Here is a 24,551-nt window from a genome sequence, read left to right on the forward strand (position 1 = left end):
TAGTAATGCTTAATGTACAGAACTATTTCTGAACTACTCTTGATGAACTGACAAAGTCCCTTGTATGAAAGCTAAATTTTGAAAGAGGGTAAGACTTGAAGTTTCCAAGTTAGAATAACAACTAAAAATTGGTAAGCTCCTTGAATGCCTAGGAAATACCATTTGAATCCCACTAACTAAAAGATGGCAAGTGTTTGGTAAACATTTCTTGATTATCTAAGGTTCTCTTAAAAACAAAGGAATAATAATTAGGTATAAAAAGTTTAAAAATCTATGAAATAATCATACAATATTGGGACTTACACCCAAGAATATCTGACTCCAAAGTCTATGATCTTTCCACTATGCCATGCCATTTTTTTCTCTCTTCATTTAAATAATGTATATAACTGGAATAACAAGCATTTTAAAAGACATGCTTAAATTAATAAAGAGATCATTATCTCAAAATAATAAGATATATAAAGTACATGAAAAATAAGTAAAAATTAGAAAACTGTGAACAGGGATACATCTTCCCTAAAAAAGCAACAGAAGCACTGTAAGAAGAAACATGAAGTAAATGTAGGAGTGGTGGAGACGAGGAGAGGGGTAAACAACGTATATGCTGGAAGATGGAGAGGAGAAAGGAGAGCAAGGGAATGAAAGGAAGGAACGAATAGAAGGAAGGAGACTGAGGAACAGAGAGGAGAAACAGGAAGAAGAGAGGGAAAAGAGACAGAAAGGGAAGAACAAAGGGGGAGGAGGGCACTGCATCTAAACCAGTATCTCTTCTAGTCTCCTGGGAATAATAACAGAAACGCACCCTTTTCACTGTGAAAAACAGATCCAAATACAGGAGCTATTTACTTCATTTACCTCTACAAAATAACAATATATAACAAGTAAAAGACAAAGAGAAAGGTAAATTTAATAATCAAAAGAAAATACAGTTTCTAATAAAATTATATTTTGTCAGGCAGAAATTTTTTGTAAAAAACTACAACTTCTATAATACAAAAAAATCCAAATATGAAGACCACTTAGTCGTATTTTAAACCTATAGCCATAAATCTCTGTTTGAGACATAAATAATAGGCCTCACTTTCCATTTACTTCCAAAGATTTTTATGAAAACTTGAGGACAGTATAGACACACAAAACTAAGCTAACAAAGCAAAATAATGCTATAAAATGGTGTTGTGGTTTTAATGGCTTTTAAATACTTCAGATAAAAGGGAGATTTTGAAAGACTTCTAAGCAAATACAACCTTATTTTTCTGATTTAGTACTCAATAATTAAATAAGTAAATCAGATGCTAGAGAGAAAACTACACATTCCTTCATTCTATCAGAAGTGCTATATAATTCCATTTAGTATGAACTATTCAAAAGTACTAATGAACTAATCAAAATATTGAGGTCTCAGTGTCCTCTTTCTCATGTATAAAATAAAGACAAAAATAATTTTAAAAGACTTTGCATCATTTTTAAAAACAAAAACTTAGAAAGACATTACATGGTTTACCAATTAGTCTATTTTGGCTTACTTTCATATTTTTAAAAATGTGAGTTGGTCTAAGTGGAATCATTCTACTACACATAACTTTCAAATGATAAGAATAAAAATCACTAAAATAAACATTCTTCATAATTTTGCCATACCTTTAGCTAAAGCTTCCTTATATTTCTCTTTGGCAGAATTCATTTCTTTTATTAATTGTCTATAGCTGGATTTTAATTTCTCTAGTTCTGTCTTTGTAACCTGTCAAAAAAAAAGAGAAATGCAAAAACAAATTTTAAACACTTAAATTTACATTGGTCAAGAACTTAAGTTCCAAAGCAGTAATTGATGTGCATTTTATTACTCTGTGTCAGAGTTGCTCTTTAATACAATTATAGACAATAAAATAAAAATTAGTTTAGAAATTAGTGATAAATTCAATAGCATATTAAAAAAGAAAAATATTTCTTAAAAAGAACATATCAAGAAATAGTGTGCTATCATCTAAGTTTTAGAGATCAGTATATTAATTTGCTGTGTACAGAAACATTTTCTCTAATAAAAAAGCTAATTTAAATATTTGTTTTAATTACACAGAGTAACTTTGAGTTGTCATAGTTCACCATTTCAAACATGATTCCTTTTTTTGGACACTGTAACATTTCTGAAAAGATGCAACTAACCATCACTGTTGGCCAGGCAGCAATCACAACAACAGTCACCACACACATGCATGGACTTGGTTATTATTTCTGCAAAAGACTAAACAAACTCAAATACTTGACTCTACAGTCAAAAAGCCATTTAAATAGCATTTAAGGAAAAAATAAGAGTCCTAGATGGTATATGAAAAATTTCTAATATACCTTCTGAGAAGACTAAGAAATCAGTAGCATCAAAAACTTGCAAAAGGGGTGTAAACTTGGAAGAAAATTGCAGAGCCCAATTTTTAACAAACTCTGTAACACTGATGTTCTTGATGGCAGGAAGGATGACAATGTGTAAATAGAATTATCAACAACTGTGATATAGGTATGAATGAGTTAGAATCATTCCCTTAAAAAAAAAACCTCACTTACGGGGATAGTAGTACAGCACGGAGAATATAGCCAATGATTCTGTAACATCTCTCTTCATTGACAGTATTTACACTAGTGGGGAGGAGAATTTAATAATATGGGTAACTGTTGAACCACTGTGCTATAATTTGAAACCAATATAAGATTGTTATCAAAGATACTTAAAGAAAAAAAAACACTCACTAGTCAACTTTTTTTTTTCTTAATAGGCTTTCTTTCTTAAAAGCAGCAAGAAATTTGCATTTCCCTGATGACATGATGTGGAGCATCTTGTCATGTGGGTATTTGCCACCTGCATGTGTTTGGAGAGTTCTGTTAAAGTCTTTGGCCCATTTTTTAATCAGATTATTTTCTTAGTGGACGTTTAAGAGTTCTTTGTATATTTTAGGGAACGGTTCTTTATCAGATATGTCTTCGGCAAATATTTTCACCCATTCTATGGCTCATCTCCTCATTCTTTTGACATAGCATTTTACAGAGTAGAAGTTTTTAATTTTGATGAAGTCCATCTTATCAATGATTTATTTCATGGACTGTGCCTTTGTTACTGTACCTAAAAAGTCTCCTTATACCCAAAGTCATATAGGTTTTTTCCTATGTATCCTCTAGGAGCTTTACAGTTTATGTTTTACATTTAAGTCTGTGATCCATTTTGAGTTAATTTTTGTGATGGGTGTAAGGTTTGTGTCTAGATTCATTTTTTGCATACTGATATTCACTTTCCAGCACCATACTTTGAAAATGCTGTTTCTTTCACTGCTGTGACTTTGCCTCTTTGTCAAAGATCAATTGACTGTACTTATGTGGGTCTGTTTCTGGGGTCTCTATTTTATTCCATTGATCTGTTTGTCTACTTGTCTATTTTTCTACTATCTTTCACAAATTGATTACTGTGTCTTTATAAGAAGTCTTAAAATTAGGTACTATCACTTCACCAACTTTGTTCTTCAGTATTCTGTTGGCTATTCTAGGCCTTTTTCTTCTCTAGTGAACTTTAGAATCAGTTTATCAATATCCACAAAATAACTTGCTTGGACTTTTGACTGGGATTGTGTTGAATCTATAAAGCCATTTGGAAGAACTAACATCTTCAAAATATTGAGTCTTCTCATACATGGATATGGGATATCTCTCCAATTAGTTCATCTTTGATTTCTCTCATCAGAGTTCTATCATTTGCCTTCTATAGATCTTGTATGTACTTTGTTATATTTATTCCTCTTGCATGTTTAAAGATGCTAATGTAGATGGTGTTCTTTTTTAATTTCATATTCCATTTGTTCATTGCTGGTATCCACAAAAGTGATTGACTTGTATGTTAACACTGTACCTGCAATCTTGGCACAATCACTTAGTTCTAAGAGTTTGCTGTTGATTCACTTGGATTTTCCACATAGACAATAATGTCATCTTTGAACAAAGATTGCTTTATTTCTTCACTCCCAATCACTATATCTTTTATTCCCTTTTCTTGTCCTACTGCACTAGCTAAGATATCCAGTATGGCATTAAAAAATGGTGGTAAGAGGAGATATCCTTGCTTTGCTCCTGATCTTAGTGGGAAAGCTTCATGTTTCTCATCATTAAATATGTTATCTGTAGGTCTTCGGTAGATAATCTTTATCAAGTTAGGGAAGTTCCTCTCTATTACTAGTTTACTGAGAGTTTTTATCACTAATGGGTGTTGAATTTCGTCAAATGCTTTTTCTCCATCTATTCCTATGCTCATGTGATTTTCCTTTTTTAGTCTGTTGATGTGACGGATTCCACTAACTGATTTTCAAATGCTGAATCAAGTTTGTATATCTGAGATAAACCACATTTAGTCATGGAATATAATTCTTTTTGCACATTGTTGGATTCAATTTCTAAATAATTTGAGGACTTTTGCATCTATGTTCATGAGAAATATTGGTCTGTACTTTTCTTTTCTCCTCATGTCTTTGGTTTTGGTGTTAGGTACTAGGCTGGCCTCATGGAATGAGTTAGGAAGTCTCCCTCTGTTTCTTTTTCTGAAAGAAAAAATTTAAAGAAAATTGATATAATTTCTCTCTTAAATGTTGAACAGACTTCACCAGTGAAGCCTTCTAAGCCTGAAGCCATTTGAGCCTGGTACTTTGTTATGGAAAATTATTAAAACTTTAATAGATATGTGCCTACTCAGATTTTCTGTATCTCCTTTTATAAGTTTTAGAAGATTGTGCCCTTCATGTTATTGGCCCATTTATCCTAGGTTATCAAATTTGTGGGCACAGAGTTGTTCATAGTATTCCTTCATTATCTACTTAATATGCATGGAATACAAAATGATGTCCTCTCTTTCACTTCTGATATTAGTAATTTGTACCTGCACTTTTTCTGTTGTTAGTTGGCCTGGCTAGAGATAGTTAGAGTTTTATTGATTTTATTGGTATTTTCAAAGAACCAGCTTTTAATTATGTGGATTTTTTCAATACTGATTTAATGATTTCATTTTCATTGACTCCTGCTCTAATTTTTATTATTTCTTTTTTTCTGTTTACTTTGGACTTGATATCATCTTCTTTTCCTATTGTCCTAGGTGGAAGCTTAGATGATTGATTTTTGTTCTTTTCTAAAAAATGCATTCAAAGCTATAAATTTCCCTCTGAGCAATGTTTTTCTTGCATCTCACAAATTTTGATAGTTTTATTTTCATTTTCATTTAGTTCATATTTTTTTATTTTTCTTGAGTTTTTTTCTTTGATCCATTTGTCATTTAGAAGTGTTTTGTTCAATCTCCAAGTATCTGGGAATTTTCCAGCTATCTTCCTATCACTGATTTCTAGTTTAACTCCATTGTGGTCTCAAAGTAGACATTATATGATTTCTATTCCTTTAAATTTATGAAGGTCTAATACAAGGTTTAGAATGAGGTCTATCTTGTTGAATGTTTCATATGACTTGAGAAACGTGTATTCTACTGTCGTGGGATCAAGTAGTCTATAGATACTCATTACATCTAGCTGTTGATGGTATTATTAAGTTCAACTATGTCTTTACTGATTTTCTACCTGCTGAATTTGTCCATTTCTGACTGGGGGTAGGGAGAAGGGGAGAGGTACTATTAAGTCATCAACTGTAAAATAAGACTCATCTATTTCTCCCTGTAATTCTATCAATGTTTGCAGGTCTGTCAGCATTTTGACATTATGTTGTTAGGCACGTGCATGTTAAGGACTGTATGTCTTCTTGGAGAACTGACCCCTTTATCATATGTAATTCCTATCTTTTCTCCATCAACTTAATGTTAACCTACATGTATCTTTACATAAAAACTGGGTTTCTCCTCAAAAACATATGGTTGGGTCTTATTTTCTGATCCACTCTGACAATCAGTCTTTTAACTAGTTCTTTTAGAACACTGATCTTCAAGGTAATTATAGATATACCTGGATTAATATCTACCATATTTGTTACTGTTTCCTAGTTGTTACCCTTGGTATTTGTCCCTAGTTTTCTCTTCCACTCTTTTTCAGTATTTTGGGAATTTAACTGAATATTTTATATGACTCTGTTTTCTCTTTTTTTTTATTCATTTTGTTATCATCAATCTACAATTACATGAAGAACATTATGTTTACTAGACTTCCCCCTTCACCAAACGCCCAGACAAAAACCCCATGACAGTCACTGTCCATCAGCATAGTAAGATGATATACAGTCACTACTTCTCTTCTCTGTGTTGCATATCACTCCCTAAGCCTCCCCCCATATCATACATGCTACTCGTAAGGCCTCCTTTCTTTTTCCATGCCCTTATCCCTCCCTTCCCACCCATCCTCCCCAGTCCCTTTCCCTTTGGTAACTGTTAGTCCTTTCTTGGGTTCTCTGATTCTGCTGCTGTTTTGTTTCTAAAATTTTCCCTTTGTTCTTATATTCCACATATGAGTGAAATCATCTGGTACTTGTCTTTCTCCGGCTGGCTTATTTCACTGAGCATAAAACCCTCTAGCTCCATCCATGTTGTTGCAAATGGTAGGATTTGTTTTCTTCTTATGGCTGAATAATATTCCATTGTGTATATGTACCACCTCTTCTTTATCCATTCATCTACTCATGCACACTTAGGTTGCTTCCATTTCTTGGCTATTGTAAATAGTGCTGCGATAAACATAGGGGTGCATCTGTCTTTTTCAAACAGGGCTGCTACATTCTTTGGGTAAATTCGTAGGAGTGAAATTCCTGGGTCAAATGGTATTTCTATTTTGAGTTTTTTGAGGAACTTCCATACTGCTTTCCACAATGGTTGAACAAATTTATATTCCCACCAGCAGTGTAGGAGGGTTCCCCTTTCTTCACAATTTCACCAACATTTGTTGTTGTTTGTCTTTTGGATGGTGGCGATCCTTACTGGTGTGAGGTGGTATCTCATTGTACTTTTAATTTGCATTTCTCTGATGACTAGCAATGGGTAGCATCTTTTCATGTGCCTGTTGGGCATCTGAATTTCTTCTTTGGAGAATTGTCTGTTCATCTCCTCTGGCCATTTTTTTATTGGATTGTTGACTTTTTGTTTGTTGAGGTGCATGAGACCTTTATATATATTGGATGTCAACCCTTTATCAAATCTGTCATTTATGAATATATTCTCCCGTACTGCAGGATACCTTTTTGTTCTATTGATGGTGTCCTTTGCTGTACAGAAGCTTTTCACCTTGATATAGTCCCACTTGTTCATTTTTGCTTTTGTTTCCCTTGCCCGGGGAGATATATTCATGAAGAAGTCACACATGTTTATGTCCAAGATATTTTTGCCTGTTTTTTCCTAAGAGTTTTATGGTTTCATGACATACATTCAGATCTTTGATCCATTTCGAATTTACTTTTGTGTATGGGGTTAGACAATGATCCAGTTTCATTCTCTTACATGTAGCTGTCCAGTTTTCCCAGCACCATCTGTTGAAGAGACTGTCATTTCCCCATTGTATGTCCATGGCTCCTTTATCATATATTAATTGACCATATATGTTTGGGTTAATATCTGGTGTCTCTATTCTGTTCCACTGGTCTGTGGCTCTGTTCTTGTGCCAGTACCAAACTGTCTTCATTACTGTGGCTTTGTAGTAGAGCTTGCAGTTGGGGAGAGACAGCCCCCTCCCCACCCCCCGCTTTATTCTTCCTTCTCAGGATTGCTTTGGCTATTCGGGGTCTTTGGTGTTTCCATATGAATTTTTGAACTATTTGTTCCAGTTCGTTGAAGAATATTGCTGGTAATTTGATAGGGATAGCATTGAAGCTGTATATTGCTCTAGGTAGGATAGCCATTTTGACGATATTAATTCTTCCTAGCCAAGAGAATGGGATGAGTTTCCATTTGTTAGTGTCCTCTTTAAGTTTTCTTAAGTGTCTTATAGTTTCCAGGGTATACATCTTTCACTTCCTTGGTTAGGTTTATTCCTAAGTATTTTATTCTTTTTGATGCAACTGTGAGTGGAATTGTTTTCCTGATTTCTCTTTCTATTAGTTCATTGTTAGTGTATAGGAAAGCCACAGATTTCTGTGTGTTAATTTTGTATCCTGCAACTTTGCTGTATTCTGATATCAGTTCTAGTAGTTTTGGAGTGGAGTCTTTAGGGTTTTTTATGTACAATATCATGTCATCTGCAAATAGTGACAGTTTGACTTCTTCTTTACCAATCTGGATTCCTTGTATTTCTTTGTTTTGTGTTATTGCTGTGGCTAGGGCCTCCAGTACTATGTTGAATAACAGTGTGGAGAGTGGGCATCCCTGTCTTGTTCCCGATCTCAGAGGAAAAGCTTTCAGCTTCTCACTGTTCAGTATGATGTTGGCTGTGGGTTTATCATATATGGCCTTTATTATGTGGAGGTACTTGCTCTCTTACCCATTTTGTTAAGAGTTTTTATCATAAATGGATGTTGAATTTTGTCAAATGCTTTTTCAGCATCTGTGGAAATGATCATGTGGTTTTTGTCCTTTTTGTTGATGTGGTGGATGATGTTGATGGATTTTCTGTTGTACCATCCTTGCATCCCTGGGATGAATCCCAGTTGCTCATGGTGTATGATCCTCTTGATGTATTTAGAATTCAGTTTGCTAATATTTTGTTGAGTATTTTTGCATCTGTGTTCATCAGGGATATTGGTCTGTAGTTTTCTTTTTTGGTGGGGTCTTTGCCTGGTTTTGGTATTAGGGTGATGTTGGCTTCATAGAATGAGTTTGGGAGTATTCTCTCCTCTTCTTTTTTTGGAAAAGTTTAAGGAGAATGGGTATTATATCTTCTCTATATGTCTGACAAAATTCCGAGGTAAATCTATCTGGCCCAGGGGTTTTGTTCGTGGGTAGTTTTTTGATTACCACTTCAATTTCATTGCTGGTAATTGGTTTGTTTAGATTTTGTGTTTCTACCTTGGTTAGTCTTGGAAGGTTGTATTTTTCTAGGAAGTTGTCCATTTCTTCTAGGTTTTCCAGCTTGTTAGCATATAGGTTTTAATAGTAGTCTCTAATAATTCTTTGTATTTCTGTGAGTTCCGTCGTGATTTTTCCTTTCTCATTTCTGATTCTGTTGATGTGTGTTGATTCTCTTTTTCCCTTAATAAATCTGGCTAGAGGCTTATCTATTTTGTTTATTTTCTCAAAGAACCAGCTCTTGGTTTCATTGATTTTTTTCTATTGCTTTATTCTTCTCAATTTTATTTATTTCTTCTCTAATCTTTATTATGTCCCTCCTTCTGCTGACTTTAGCCCTTATTTGTTCTTCTTTTTCCCAATTTTACTAATTGTGATGTTAGACTATTTATTTGCTTTGTTCTTCCTTCTTTAAATATGCCTGGATTGGTATATACTTTCCTCTTAAGACTGCTTTTGCATCGTCCCACACAAGTTGGGGCTTTGTTTTGTTGTTGTAGTTGTTGTCATTTGTTTCCATATATTGCTTGATCTCTATTATAATTTGGTCATTGATCCGTTGATTATTTAGGAGCATGTTGTTAAGCCTCCTTGTGTTTGTGGGCCTTTTTGCTTTCTTTGTACAATTTATTTATAGTTTTATACCTTTGTGGTCTGAAAAGTTGATTGGTTGAATTTCAATCTTTTTGAATTTACTGAGGCACTTTTTGTGTCCCAGTATGTGGTCTATTCTGGAGAATGTTCCATGTGCACTTGAGAAGAATGTGTACCCTGTTGCTATTGGGTGTAGAGTTCTATAGATGTCTATTAGGTCCATCTATTCTAGTGTGTTGTTCAGTGCCTCTGTGTCCTTACTTATTTTCTGTCTGGTGGAACTGTCCTTCGGAGTGAATGGTATGTTGAAGTCTCCTAAAAGGAATGCATTGCATTCTATTTCCTCCTTTATTTCTGTTAGTATTTGTTTCACATATGCCGTGCTCCTGTGTTGGGTGCATATATACTTATAATGGTTATATCCTCTTGTTGGACTGACCCCTTTATCATTGTGTTATGTCCGTCTTTATCTCTTGTTACTTTCTATGTTTTGAAGTCTATTTTGTCTGATACTAATACTGCAACACGTGCTTTTTTTCTCCCTGTTGTTTGCATGAAATATCTTTTTCCATCCCTTGACTTTTAGTCTGTGCATGTCTTTGGGTTTCAGGTGAGTCTCTTGTAAGCAGCATATACATGGGTCTTCTTTTTTTATCCATTCAGTGACTCTATGTCTTTTGATTGGTACATTCAGTCCATTTACACTTAGGGTGATTATCAATAGGTATGTACTTATTGCCATTGCAGGTTTTAGATTCGTGGTTACCAAAGGGTCAAGGTTAATTTCCTTACTATCTAAGAGTCTATCTTAACTCACTTAGTATGCTGTTACAAACACAATCTAAAGGTTCTTTTCTGTTTCTCCTCCTTTTTCTTCCTCCTCCATTCTTTATATATTAGGTATCATATTCTGTACTTTTTGTCTATCCCTTGATTGACTTTGGGGATAGTTAATTTAATTTTGCATTTGCTTAGTAATTAGCTGTTCTACTTTCTTTACAGTGGTTTTATTACCTCTGGTGACAGTTATTCAACCTTAGGAACACTTCCATCTATAGCAGTCCCTCCAAAATAGACTATAGAGATGGTTTGTGGGAGGTAAATTCTCTCAGCTTTTGCTTATCTGCAAATTGTTTAATCCCTCCTTCAAATTAAATGATAATCTTGCCAGATAAAGTAATCTTAGTTCCAGGCCCTTCTGCTTCAGGGCATTAAATACATCATGCCACTCCCTTCTGGCCTGTAAGGTTTCTGCTGAGAAGTCTGATCTTAGCTTGATGGGCTTTCCTTTGCATGTGATCTTATTTCTGTCTCTGGCTGCTTTTAACAGTCTGTCCTTATCGTTGATCTTTTCCACTTTAATTACTATGTGTCTTGGTTTTGTCTTCCTTGGGTCCCTTGTGTTGGGAGATCTGTGGATCTCCATGGCCTGAGACACTATCTCCTTCCCCAGATTGGGGAAGTTTTCAGCAACTATCCTCAAAGACACCTTCTATCCCTTTCTCTCTCTTCTTCTTCTTCTTCTGGTATCCCTATAATGCGAATATTGTTTCATTTGGATTGGTCACAGTCACACAGTTCTCTCAATATTCTTTCATTTTTAGAGATCCTTTTTGCTCTCTGTGCCTCAGCTTCTTTGTATTCCTCTTCTCTAGTTTCTATTACATTTATCGTGTCCTCCACTGCATCCAACCTGTTTTTAATACCCTCCATCATGCTCTTCAACGATCGGATCTCCGACCTAAATTCATTCCTGAGTTCTTGGTTGTCTTTCCGTACCTCCAATATCATGTTGATGATTTTTATTTTGAACTCCCTTTCAGGAAGAGACACAAGGTCCTTATCATTTAAATCTTTCTCGGGAGTTGTATTAATAATTTTACTCTGGACCAGGTTTCTTTGGCATTTCATATTTGCATGTGGCTCCCTCTAGTGTCCAGAAGCTCTATTCTGGAGCTGCTCAGCCCCTGAAGCAATGTCTGGGTTCGCCGGCGAGCAGTATTGGTGCCTGGGGGGAGGAAAGAGCTGTTGCCTGCTTCCCGGCTGCTGTGCCTGTCTCCACTGCCTGAGCCAGTGGGCCGGGCACACAGGTATAAGTTTTTGTCCCAGAGCAGCCAGATATGGATCCCTGCTTTCTCCAAGCACCCAGAATCCCAGTCTCCCCAGGAACTCCACCTGTCCCACCTTTCCAATCCCGTAATCAGAAGAGTATGATGAAAGCACCATGAAAGCACAGATCTCTGGAGCTAGGTATTCAGCAGTCCCAAGCCTTCCACTCCCTCCCTGCTCAATTTCTGTTCCTCCCGCCGGTGAGCTGCGGTGGGGAAATGGCTCAGTTCCCACCGAGCCACAGCTCTGGTACGTTACCCTGTTCAGTGAGGTCTACTCTTTTCTCCAGATGTATGCAGTCTGGTGCCGTCCTCTTTCCTGTTGCTCTCTCAGGATTCGTTGCGCCAACTATATTTTCTAATTGTATCCAGTTTTAGGAGGAATTCTCTGTCTCTCCTCTCACGCCGCCATCTTTTTGTCTGTTTTCTTTTATTTATTAGCATATCAGTTATACTTTTTTTTACTTTCTTTAGTGGCTGCCCTACAGTTTGCAATATACATTTATAACTAATCTAAGCATACATTAAAAAAAAAAACACTATACTACATCACAGTAGTGTGAGCACCTTACAATAACAAAAAACCCTAATTCCTCCTTTCCATTCCTTGTATCATTGTTGTCATTATTTTAAGTTATATATAAGTACATTGAACATATATATTATATAGATATATACACACATACACGAACACAAGCCATATACAGGATTGCAGACAATCAAATGCATTGTTGCTATTATTTTCAATAAACTTTTATCCATTAGACCAATTAACAATTAGAAAAATAAGTCTTTATCTTCACTCATTCCTTCCCAACACTCTTCTTTATGTAGATCTGAGTTTTTGACCTATATCATTTCCTTTCTCAGTCTCCTGGCAACAAATTCCCTCAATTTTTGTTTGCCTGAGAAAGACTTTATTTCTCCTTCACTTTTAAAAGATGATTTCACAGGGTACAGAATTCAGAGATGGTATTTTATCTCTCAACATGTTAAATATTTCATTCCACTTTCTTATTGCTTTTATGGTTTCCAAGAAGTCAAATGTAATTCTCATATTCATTCTTCTGTAGACAGGGTGCTTTTTAACTCTGGCTTCTTTCAGGACTTTATCTTTGTTTTTCTGTAGTTTGAAATTGATATTCCTAGGTATAGTTTTTATATTCATTTGTTCTGCTTGGTGTTCTCTGAGCTTCTTGGATCTGTGTTTTGGTGTCTGACATATTTGGTGAAATTCTCAGTCATTATTATTTCAAATATTTATTCTGTACCTTCTCTCATTCTTCATCTTCTGGTATCCCCATTACACATATATTACCCCTTTTGTAGTTGTCCCACAGTTCTTGAATATGCTGTTGATTTTCTATCTGTCTTTATTCTCTTTGCTTCTCAGTTTTCAAGATTTCTACTGATGTATGCTCATGTTCAGAGATTCTTTCCTCAGTTGTGTCCAGTCTCCTAATAAGCACATCAAAGTCATTCTTTACTTCTGTTACAGTGTTTTTGATCTCTAGCATTTCATTTTAGTTCTTTCTTAGGATGTTTGTCTGTCTACTTACACTACCTATCTGTTCTTGCCTGCTGTCACTTCATCCATTAGGACCCCTAAATATTATTCCTAGTTGTTTTTAATTCCCAGTCTGACAGTTCTAAATCCTTACCATCTCTGGTTCTCATGCTTGCTTTGTCTCTTCCAACTGTGTTTTTTGCTTTTTGGTATACTAAGTCATGTTTTCTTGACTGCCAGACATAATTATTGGGTAAAAGAAACTGATGTAAATAGGCCTTTACTAATATGGTGATAAGCTGTCAGGGAAGGGGAAGTGTTTTCTAGCCCCATGATTAGGTCTGTCTTTTACTGAGCCTATGCCTCTGTGAACTTTACATGTGCTTCTCAGTCCCCACTCCCACTTATATGGGACAAGATGGTAGAGTGGGATGGAGTTGGGTTTTTCTCTTCCCCCAAATCAATTAGGCTATGGTTAACAATTTTCCCTGAAGGCAAATTTTGTTAAGAACAGAATTCTATGGCATTGTCAAAATGGTTCCTTTCCCCTCCTGAAGCCAGGAGCATGAGATTCTTCCCTAACATTCACTGTGAGAACCTGGCAGACACCTGGAAGGCAAAACTCACAAAAGCATGGAAGCCCCTGAGGATCCTCCCAGAGTTTTTAATTGTAGGAGTTGTCCACAATGAGTATCCAGAATTTATCAGTTATTGTTGAGGTTTTCCTACACCCAGCACTGGTTCCTCAAGAGGTTGAGGCTCTTATAAACTGTGATTCTCTGCGTTCACTTGTCAGTCTCTCCACCTTTGAGGGCAGCCACTTGCCCTGTGATCTGACTTCTCTTATGGACCTAAGAAGAGTTGTTGATTTTTCATTTTGTTCAGCTTTCACTTGTTAGGGTGGAGTGACAACTTGCAAAATTTCCTACATGCCAGGCTAGAAACTGGTAGTCTTAACTTTTGAAGTTGTTAACGAACCAATTCATTGTTCTTCAAACTGGCAAAGTAATCACAAAAAGAAAGTATTTATCTTGTCTCTCCTATGTGAATTATACCTCATGGTAACCAAATAATTGATTTAGGACAAATTTTATTGAAAAACTCTACTAATAATTGTTAGGAATGATATAAGTAAAACATTGCCATTTTACAACCCCCACTGAAATAATGGATCTAAGCAGTGAACAGAATTGTTTCTAAAACAATTTTGTTTCACTAGATGAAAGACTGAAGGGAAACTGTCTAATAAATTAAAATCTACTAAAAACAGGATGGCAACATAAGAATCTATCACTCAGGTTTAACATCACAAAAAGATAAACAAGTAGATATTACATACATCCTGATATGGAACAACAGAAAAGTCTACACCAGCACCTATGATGTAGTCTTGCCCAAAAGAAACAGCCAGAATTTTATCAATGCTCTTGTGCTTTTTCACATACAACAATACTAGTATACACAGCAGTAATATTACTTTTTTCAGGTTCCTGCACAGTTTCCAATATGTGGGGGTAGGTGGGGGGGGGGGCTCTGCATGCACACAACGCTGAGCAATTCTAGAACACCAGAAGCCTCAATTCTGATGCTATCTGCCTGAAGACAGCACCAGATTCCCCAGGTTGAGGGCTCCGTTCATCAAGACTGCCCTCCACTCCCTACCCTAGATGACAGTCACGAGCACCAGGCAGTTACCTGTGCTTCTGACCACCCAACTAAGATTGGAGGTTCCAACGACCTCCCTCTTATGTTCAGTTACTTTGCTAGAGAGCTCACAAAACTCAGGAAAACATTTACATTTACCAGTTTAATAAAGGATACCATAGAGGATACAAGTTAACAGCCAAATGAAAAAATACAAAGGGCGAGGTCCCAAATAAAGGAGCTTCTAGCCTCATGGAGCTTGGAGCCTGGCTCAATGGCATGTGGAAGCATTCTGGTTCCCCAAGCATGGAAGCTCTCTCTGGCAGAGAAGCAGGATGCAAGAAAGAGATATGGTCTTCTCATAGGTTTTTGTGAGAAGTCAAGTTATTGCATAGTCAAGACTGATGAAATCACTGGTCATTGGATGATTCAACCTACATCCCCCACCCTTGGGTGGGGTCCAAAAGTCTCCCATTTCACATATAGGTTCTGAAGTGTTTTCAGGAACTATGGATGAAGACAAAACATACCTGGGAAATATATATTTGGTCACCTGAGTAACCAAATACTTATTTCTTTAACTCATATATTGCACCTCTACATCTAACTTCCAGTTTACAGGAAAATTGGAGGATGAAGTAATATATGAAACCACATCACAAAATGCTAACAGCAAAATCCAAATTAAAGGAAACTCAATTCTATAGTTTCTTCCATACATAAATGTCACTTTTAAAGGGCAGAGGGAAAGGAACCTATACATTAAGAGAGAATTATTCAAATGCAATGCATCGGCCATGTTTGGATCATGATTCAAATGAACCAACTGTAAAAAACATTTAAACAATAATTTAAGCACAGTCAGGATATTTAATAACATTAAGAAACTATTGTTATTTTCAGGTGTGTTAATGATACTATAGTTATGGGTTTTTTTAGAGTACTTATTTTATTACCAATACAGACTAAAACATTTATGAATAAAATGTCTAGAATTTTCTTTAAAATGACCTAATGTAGAAGAAAAAAGTAGGTAACAGTATAGATGCAAAAAAAAACCAGACTATGTGGGTAGGTAGGTCAATGGGAGCTCATTTTATTATTCCTTTTATATATTTGAAAGATTTCATAATAAAAAAATTGTGAAAAGTTATCTAGAACAGATAGACTCAATGTGAGAAAATTTAGAAAGATCCTAATTTATTCTGCCAATATTTTCATTTTCATTATGTGCACAGTATTACTAGATACAAAAAAATTTTTAATGCCTAAGAGTTATTTTCCTAAGTAAAAAACATAACTTCTAGGTGGTAAGAAAATATTGCATCATAGTTTTATTGACATCAATTATTTTCTTCCACAAGAGTATATTAAATAACAGTACATTTTATAATCAATAATGCTTCATATTTACTAAAAGATGTTTTTTAGAGACTTAAAAATCTATTTCAGGAAATGACTGAATAATTTTAAAAACAAACAAGATAAAATATTTCAACAAATTTAAATATCAAATTAAAGAAAGAACTTCAAAATGAAAAGACAAACCTTGATCATCTCTGCCTCTATCTGCTGATGAACACCTATAAAACTTTTCTTCACCTGCTGCTTGTCTTTGATCATCATGGTGAGCCGGTGTAAGGGTCCAGAATTTAGGTCCTCTGCATGTGTCTTCATTATCCTACTAAGTTGTTCAGTCTGCTGAATCATAAGTAGCCAAGACTTTTAAAAAAATTTAAAGAAAATTAGCACTGTATTAGAGGTTTCCATGAGGCTGTGCTTTAAGTGTTCAGTAACTTTAAATATATAGTTTTATACAAATTATTACATTAATATAAAAAAAGGTTTCTGAAAACTGCAATAAGTTATAAACAATACATATTTAACATATGCAACTCTAAGCACAAATGCTTCAAAATTGAGAATCAGACTATACAGAATACTATGAAAGGAATTATAGGAATACTTGAAAATACACACTTGCAGTCCTCATTTTAACATTTTTTATTTCTTTTTCAACACACTGATATATTGCTTCTGCTCACACCATTCAAATGCCTCAATAAGGTCACCATTTCCTAATGGTCAAATACAACAGAAATTTACACACCTTCAGTCTTAACCTGTCTCTGTGGTATCTCATCCTGCTGATTAACCTTACTGAATCTCTTCTTTGGCTTGCACAGCTTCTGCTTCGTATCACCCAACACACCAACTTGTCACCCACCTCTTCTGAAAAATTCCTTCTCAATCATTGTATTCGCTCCTCTTTTTATGCTTCTTTCTTCTTTTCTAGCTATACTTTTATTTTTTTTACTTAAGTATAATTTATATACAATCTTGTATTGGTTTCAAGTATACAGCACAGTGGCTCAACAGGTACAAAAAGTATTAAATCCTCACTCCCACTAGCACAGTTACTATCTGGCAACAAAGAAAGATGTTACAGAATCACAGGCTACATTCTCCAGGATATACTATGATCCCTGAAATCAACTTATATTATGACTGAGAATTTTTGTGCTCCCTTATCCCCATCACCGTCCCCACCCACCCATTTCAACCCGTGCCTGATGATAACCACCAGTCACTTCTCAGTGGCTGAGTTTACTGCTATTTTGTTCATTTCATTTTGTTTTGTTTTTAGATTACACAAATAAGTGAAATCACCCAGCATTTGTCTTTCCCCATGTGGCTTATTTCACATAGCATAATATCCTCCTGGTCCATCCATGTTGTTAAAAATGGCAGGATTTCTTTCTTTTATGGCTGAATAATATTCCACTGTGTATATGTACCACATCTTCTTTATCCATTCATCTATTGATGGACATGTAGGTTGCTTCCATAACTTGGCTATTGTAAATACTGTGGTGATGAATATAAGGCTGGTGTGAGGTGATATCTCATTGTGGTTTTTATTTGCATTTCCCTGATGATTAATGATGTAGAGTATCTTTTCATGTACCTGTTGGCCATCCATATTTCTTATATGCAAAAATATTTGTTCAGCTACTCCTCTTTTTAGTCAGGTTATTTGTATTCTTGGTGTTGAGGCATATGAGTTCTTGGATGTTAACCCTTTATCAGATAAATCATTTATGAATATATACTCCAAAACTATAGGTTGCCCTTTTGTTCTATTGATAGTGTCCTTTGCTGTGCAGAGGCTTTTTAGTTTGATGTAGTTCCACTAGTTCATTTTATATTTTGTTTCCCTTACCCAAGGGGATTTGTCTAGAAAAAGGTGCTCATGCTTTTTGTTCAACAAATTTTTGCCTGTGTCTCCTTCTGAGAGGTTTATGTTTTCATGTCTTATATTTAGGTCTTTAATACATTTTGAGTTTACTTTTAGGGATGGGTTAGACAGTAATCCAGTTTCATTCTCTTGCAAGTATCTGTCCAGTTTTCCAAATACCAGTTATTGAAGAGGCTGTCTTATCCCCACTGTATATTCACTCCTTTATTGTATATTAAGTGACCATATATGCATGAGTTTATATCTGGACTTTCTATTCTGTTCAACTGATTTATGGGTCTGTTCCTGTGCCAGTACCATACTGTCTGAATTACTGTAGCCTTGTAGTGTACCTTGAATCAGGGAGCATAATAACCCCAGCTTTGTTCTTCTTTCTCAGGTTTGCTTTGGCTGTTTGGGACCTTTTCTGGTCCCACATGAATTTTAGGATTCTTTACTATTTCTTTATTGTTTTTGGATTTGTTTATTTGTGTATTCTCTCTTTCTTTCCTTCTTGATAAGTCTGGCTAGAAGTTTGTTTATTTTGTTATTTTCTCAAAGAACCAGCCCTTGGTTTCATTGTTTTCTTCTTCTCTATTTTGTTTATTTCTGCTCTTAACTTTATTATGCTCCTCCTTCTACTAACTTTATGTTTCATTTGTTCTTCTTCTCGTTTGTTTGTGAGTTTAGACTCTTTTTTGGGATTGTTCTTTTTTCTTGAGTTAGGCCTGTATTGCTATATATTTTCCTTTTATAACAGCTTTTGTGGCATCCCACATATTTTGAACTGTTGAATTTTTGTTTTCAATTGTCTCCATGTATTGCTTGATTTCTTCTTTGATTTTTTTCACTGATCCATTGATTATTTAGAAACATGCTGTTTAGCCTCCATGTGCCCATTTTTTGTTTTCTTCATGTAACTTATTTCTAATATCACACCTCTGTGCTCTGCGAAGTTCCTTAGCACAAATTCAAACTTTTTCAACTTACTGAAGGTCTTTTTGTGTCCAAAAATGTGACCTAGTCAGAAAAATGTTTTATGTACACTTGAGAAGAATGTGTATCCTGCTGCTTTTGGGTGGAATGTTCTGTAGATATCCTGTTAAGTCCATCTGATCTAGTCTGTTGTTACACAGCACCTGTTACCTTATTTATTGTCTGTCTGGTTGATTTGTCCATTGAAGTAAGTAGTGTGTTAAAAGTTCCCTAACAGGGCTGACTTGCAGTCTATTTCTCCATTTAGTTCTGTTAGAATTACATATTTAGGTGCTCCTATGTTGGGTACACAGATATTTATAATCACTATAACCTCCAGTTTGACAGATTCCTTTATCATTATGTAATGTCCTTCTTTTCTTTTGCTACTTTCTAGGTTTTGAAATCTATTTTTTCTGATACAAGTACTGAAACTCCTGCTTCTTTCTCCCTATTATTTGCGTGAAATATCTTCTTCCGTCCCTTCACTTACAGTCTATGTATGTCTTTAGGTCTGAAATGAGTCTCTTGCAGGCAGCATACAGATGGGTCTTGTTTCTTATCCATTCTGCTACCCTCTGTCTTTTGATTGGTGTATTCAGTCCATTTACATTTAAGGTAGTTATAGTATGTACTTATTACCATTTTATTGTTTTCTTATTTTTATAATTCCTCTCTTTTCCTTTCCTCCACTCCTATATTCTTCTCTTGTAATTTAATAGTTTTGTTTAGTACTGTTACGGGATTGTGTGCATGTGTGTATGTGTGTGGGGGGGGGTGTCTATTATAAGCCTGTGGTTACTATAAGGTTCATAGATAATGTCCCAAATATATCACAGTCTTTGTTAAGTTGATGGTCACTCTATTTCAAACACAGTCTAAAAGTACTTTTTGCTTCTTCTTCTTACCCCACCACACTTTATGTATTAGATGTCACCATCTGTACTTTTTGTGTATCCCTTGATTGATTTTTTATATAGATGATTTACTACTTGTTTTAACTTCATACTAGCTTAGTCAGTAATTTGTCTACTACCTTTACTGTGAGTTTTCACTGATGAAAACTATTTTGGCTAAAGAACATTTCCATCTACATAAGCCCCTTTAATGTATCCTATAAGGCCAGTATAGTGGTGGTGAATTCTTTTAACTTTCCTTTATCTGGGAAACTTTTAATTTCTCCTTCAATTCTGAATGATAACCTTTCTGAGTAGAGGATTCTTTGTTGAATTTTCTTCTGTTTCAATACATTAAATATTTCATGCCACTCTGTTTAGGCCTGTAAAGTTTCTGCTGATAGCCTGATGAGGTTTCCCTTATAAGTAATTTTTTTTTCTCTCTGGCTGCTTACAATACTCTCTAGTTATCCTTAACCTTTGTCATTTTAATTATTATATGTCTTGGTGTTGTCTTACTGGGTTTCCTTTTGTTTGGGGTTCTCTGTACTTTTGAAGACCCGGGTATCTATTTCTTTCTCCAGATTGGGGAAGTTTACAGCAATTTTTTCTTCCAAGAGACTTTCTACCCCTTTTTCTCTCTCTCCTCCTCTGGTACTCTCCTATTACGAGAATATTGTTTCATTTGGAGTTGTCACACAGCTCTCTTAGCATCCCCTCATTTCCAGAGTGCCTTTTTTGCTTCTGTTCCTCAGCTTTGTTGTTTTCCTGCTCTCTAATTTCCATACTATTGTCTCCTTTAGTTGCAGCAATCTATTATTCATCCCCTCCATTGTAGATTTTATTTAAATTAGTTTTGTTCATCAGTGAGTGGCTCTTTTTCAGCTCTTCTCTCTCTTTGTTGAAGTCCTCCATGAGATCATCAACACTTTTCCACAGGTCAGAGAGCATATTTATGAATGTTAGCTTTGAAATCTTTATCAAGAAGATTGATGTTCTCCATTTCATTTAGCCCTCTTTCTGGTGTCATATCCTGTTTTGTTTGTAACATATTCTTCTGCCTTCTCATTTTGTCAGGGTTTCTGCATTTCTTCACTTCTTTTAGATAGACCTACTATGCCTCCCGTTGTAGAAAACAATGCCTTTATGAAGAAGGCATCCTGTGGTGACCAGATGCTCAAGACTCTTTACTCTCCAGTACCTGGTTCTCCTTTGTGGTGGGGCCCCATTTGCTGTTGGCTCTGGGTTAGGCTGCCCTTCTGCCTGTCTGCAGGCAGGGGCTGATCTCTGTCAGCAGTGGGCCAATCTCTGTCAGCAGTGGCCCTTTGTGAGCCATGAAGCTGTGCTTCTGCTGGGATCCTTTTCAGCAAGGCTTCCCTCTTTCTGCCCTGCAGCAATGGTGGTGCTGCATTTCTGATGGGTTGGGCAGGGAGGGGGCACAGGGTAGGGTGAGGGACCTGGCCACCAGTGAAGAGGAAGGAGCATTTGGAGCTAGCTCCTCCAGGCACCTCTCCAGTTGCGCTGAGAGAGGCCTGGGAAATCTGGAAAAGCCTTCTTCCACCTATCAAGCAGCAAAGTCCGACTACTGCTGGGCCAAGGGAGCCAGGTGGGCAGGTAGGCTGGTGTGCAGAAAAGCACGCTGGTACTGAGCCACCAGCAAGGGTGATGGAATCTCTGGGGCTGGCTCCCATGAGCACCCAACCAGTTGGGCTCAGAGGGCTAAGGAAGCATCCTCCACCTGCCCTTTCTCCCGTGGAGAGAGCTCCATCCAACCCTGGCTGCTCTAACACCCTTCCTGCTGCTGGTAAATCTTACAAATTGCTGCCCCTGTGTTGGATCTAAGAGTGACCAAAAACACACCTATCCTCCACAAGCAGTGGGAGTCTCAGCCTCCCAGAGTGCTCCAACTCTTCCTGATTTCCTGCCCTGTTAATCATCAAAACCCAAATCAATGTGGACTTGTGTTCCCAGGGCAGATCTCTAGGGCTAGTTGGGCAGAGCTCCTGAGCACTTATCCACCCCCTTCTTTATTCTTCTGCCTCTCTACTGTGGGCTGGGATGGTGGAAGGGCTTGGGTTCCACTAGATTGTGGCTCTGCCACATACGCTTATCTGTAATGTCTTCTCTTCTTCACCAGGTATAAATGGTCTAAATTCTACCAGGTATAAATTATACAACCTTCAGGTCATTTTCAGGGTTAGAGTTTTTGCTGTACTTGCTTCTTTGGTATGTATATGGGAGTTCTCTGTCTTGCCTTTCTACTATGCCATTTTTTGTCAAAAGCCTCTGCTTATTGCTCAAAATATTAATATTTTGTGGATTTCTATCTATTCTGTTTTATCAATAAATACCATTAGCTCTCAGTGGTTTTTCCATTGTGTATGTGAACACTACACATTATCTCAATAGCAGACACATATAATGGTGAATCTGAGACAAGAGGGCATATGAATACTGCTGTAAGTACAAGTCACTTGGTATTAGACTTTCTAACCTCAAAATACTGAAAAAAGTAAGAGGAATGTTCTTCACTACAGGTCTTCAAATTTCTATTCAGAAACAATTTTTGGAGACTTATTATACTCAGGGACGATCTCTGTTAAAAGTACAAAAGGTAGACAAGTTGTGGCTTCAGATATAAACAAGAATAATTTTTATGCTATTACTTTTCTCTGTGAATGAACAGAATTATTCTTTAATATTTCAATATAACTTTATATCAAAATTTAATAAACCTGTAAGTCAAAACTATAGCCTAAAGGAAGTAAATTCCTAGTCACAGCAGAACTTACCAAGGCTTAACCTAATAATCTTGTTTCTGATAGACTGCAATATATTTTTTTAAAGTTAACTTTTGAGGACATTTGTTTAGGGAAGAGACATTTTCAGTTTTCAAATGCTATTATAAGCATAAATAAGATGTGACCTATGAATTCATATTTACTTCAAAAAATTCAAAAGTCTAAATACTAACATACTCTTGATAGCACAAAGCAATTTAAAACTGATATCGCTCTTCCATTAAAATACAAACTTAACAAAAATGAAAACATTAAAAAACTATACAACATATATCTATGAAAATATAACAAAGACAACCCTTCCTAGATTAAAGACCAGAGGACACAGGACAATATCCAGACCACATCCGCACCTGAGAGAACCCAGCGCCTCACGAAGGGGGTAAGATACAAGCCACGGCCCCGCGGGAGCTGAGCGCCCATCCCCCAAACTCCCGGCGGGAGAAGAGCAGGCAGAGCGGGAGGGAGACGGAGCCCAGGACTGCCGAACACCCAGCACCCGCCATCTGGGCCAGAGTGCAGGGCGCTCGATACTGGGAAAACAGGGCAGCAAGAACAGTGAGCGGACACTGGAGGCTGGGCGACAGAGGACATAAGAAAAGCACGCGACCATTTTTTTTTGCTTTTTTGCTGTTTTGTTTTGGCGAGCGCTTTTTGGAAGTCTTAAAGGGATAGGGACCCCAATACTAGGGAAACAGGGTAGCAAGACCGGTGAGCAGAGGCCTGAGGCTGGCACCGCAGAATAAAGAAAAACGAACGACCACCTTTTTTTTTTTTTAATTAAAAACTTTTTTTTTTTTTTTAATTAAAAAAATTTTTTTTTCTTTTTTTTTTTGGTGGGCGTTGTTTTGTTTTGGCGGGTGCTTTTTGGAAGTCTTAAAGGGGCAGGGCGGGTCACTTAATCCAGAGGTAGGGAATCCGGGGATCTCTGGGCACCCTAACCCCTGGGCTGCAGGGAGCAGGGAGGCCCCTTACGGAGATAAATAGCCTCCCAGCCGCTCCAGCTCCAACGCAACTCCACCATTTTGGAGTAGCTGCCCGAGCCAGGCCACGCCCACAGCAACAGCGGAGATTAACTCCATAGCAGCCGGGCAGGAAGCAGAAACCCTGTCTGCGCGCAGCTGCGCAGCACAAGCCACTAGAGGTCGCTGTTCTCCCAGGAGAGGAGGGCCACAAACCAACAAGAAAGGAAGTCCTTCCAGCCGTCACTCGTCCCAGTTCTGCAGACTATTCCTATCACCATGAAAAGGGAAAGCTACAGGCAGACAAAGATCACAGAGACAACACCAGAGAAGGAGACAGACCTAACCAGTCTCCCTGAAAAAGAATTCAAAATAAGAATCATAAACATGCTGACAGAGATGCAGAGAAATACGCAAGAGAAATGGGATGAAGTCCGGAAGGAGATCACAGATGCCAGAAAGGAGATCGCAGAAATGAAACAAACTCTGGAAGGGTTTATAAGCAGAATGGATAGAATGCAAGAGGCCATTGATGGAATTGAAATCAGAGAACAGGAACGCATAGAAGCTGACATAGAGAGAGACAAAAGGATCTCCAGGAATGAAACAATATTAAGAGAACTGTGTGACCAATCCAAAAGGAACAATATCCGTATTATAGGGGTCCCAGAAGAAGAAGAGAGAGGAAAAGAGATGGAAAGTATCTTAGAAGAAATAATTGCTGAAAACTTCCCCACACTGGGGGAGGAAGTAATCGAACAGACCACGGAAATACACAGAACCCCCAACAGAAAGGATCCAAGAAGGGCAACACCAAGACACATAATAATTAAAATGGCAAAGATCAAGGACAAGGAAAGAGTGTTAAAGGCAGCT

The 24,551-nt window shown here is 36.7% G+C and overlaps 1 protein-coding gene across 9 annotated transcripts in view; it reads right to left on the reverse strand.

Moving 5' to 3' along the window:
- FER (FER tyrosine kinase) overlaps positions 1–24,551 on the reverse strand; it is a 500,422-nt gene that overhangs the window by 413,176 nt on the left and 62,695 nt on the right. For 7 of the 9 annotated variants that reach the window (XM_036886890.2, XM_036886889.2, XM_057492762.1 and 4 more), the window contains 2 exons: positions 16,352–16,525; positions 1,645–1,744 (listed from right to left, as the gene is read on the reverse strand). The exons of 1 other annotated variant lie outside the window; for it this stretch is intronic. In XM_036886890.2, the coding sequence (XP_036742785.2) occupies positions 1,645–1,744; positions 16,352–16,525 (274 nt within the window). The remainder of the gene's footprint in view (positions 1–1,644; positions 1,745–16,351; positions 16,526–24,551) is intronic. One more of the 9 variants, XM_057492771.1, reaches the window with a different exon arrangement.

Source organism: Manis pentadactyla, chromosome 2, assembly GCF_030020395.1.
Source record: "Manis pentadactyla isolate mManPen7 chromosome 2, mManPen7.hap1, whole genome shotgun sequence".
NCBI lineage: Eukaryota > Metazoa > Chordata > Mammalia > Pholidota > Manidae > Manis > Manis pentadactyla.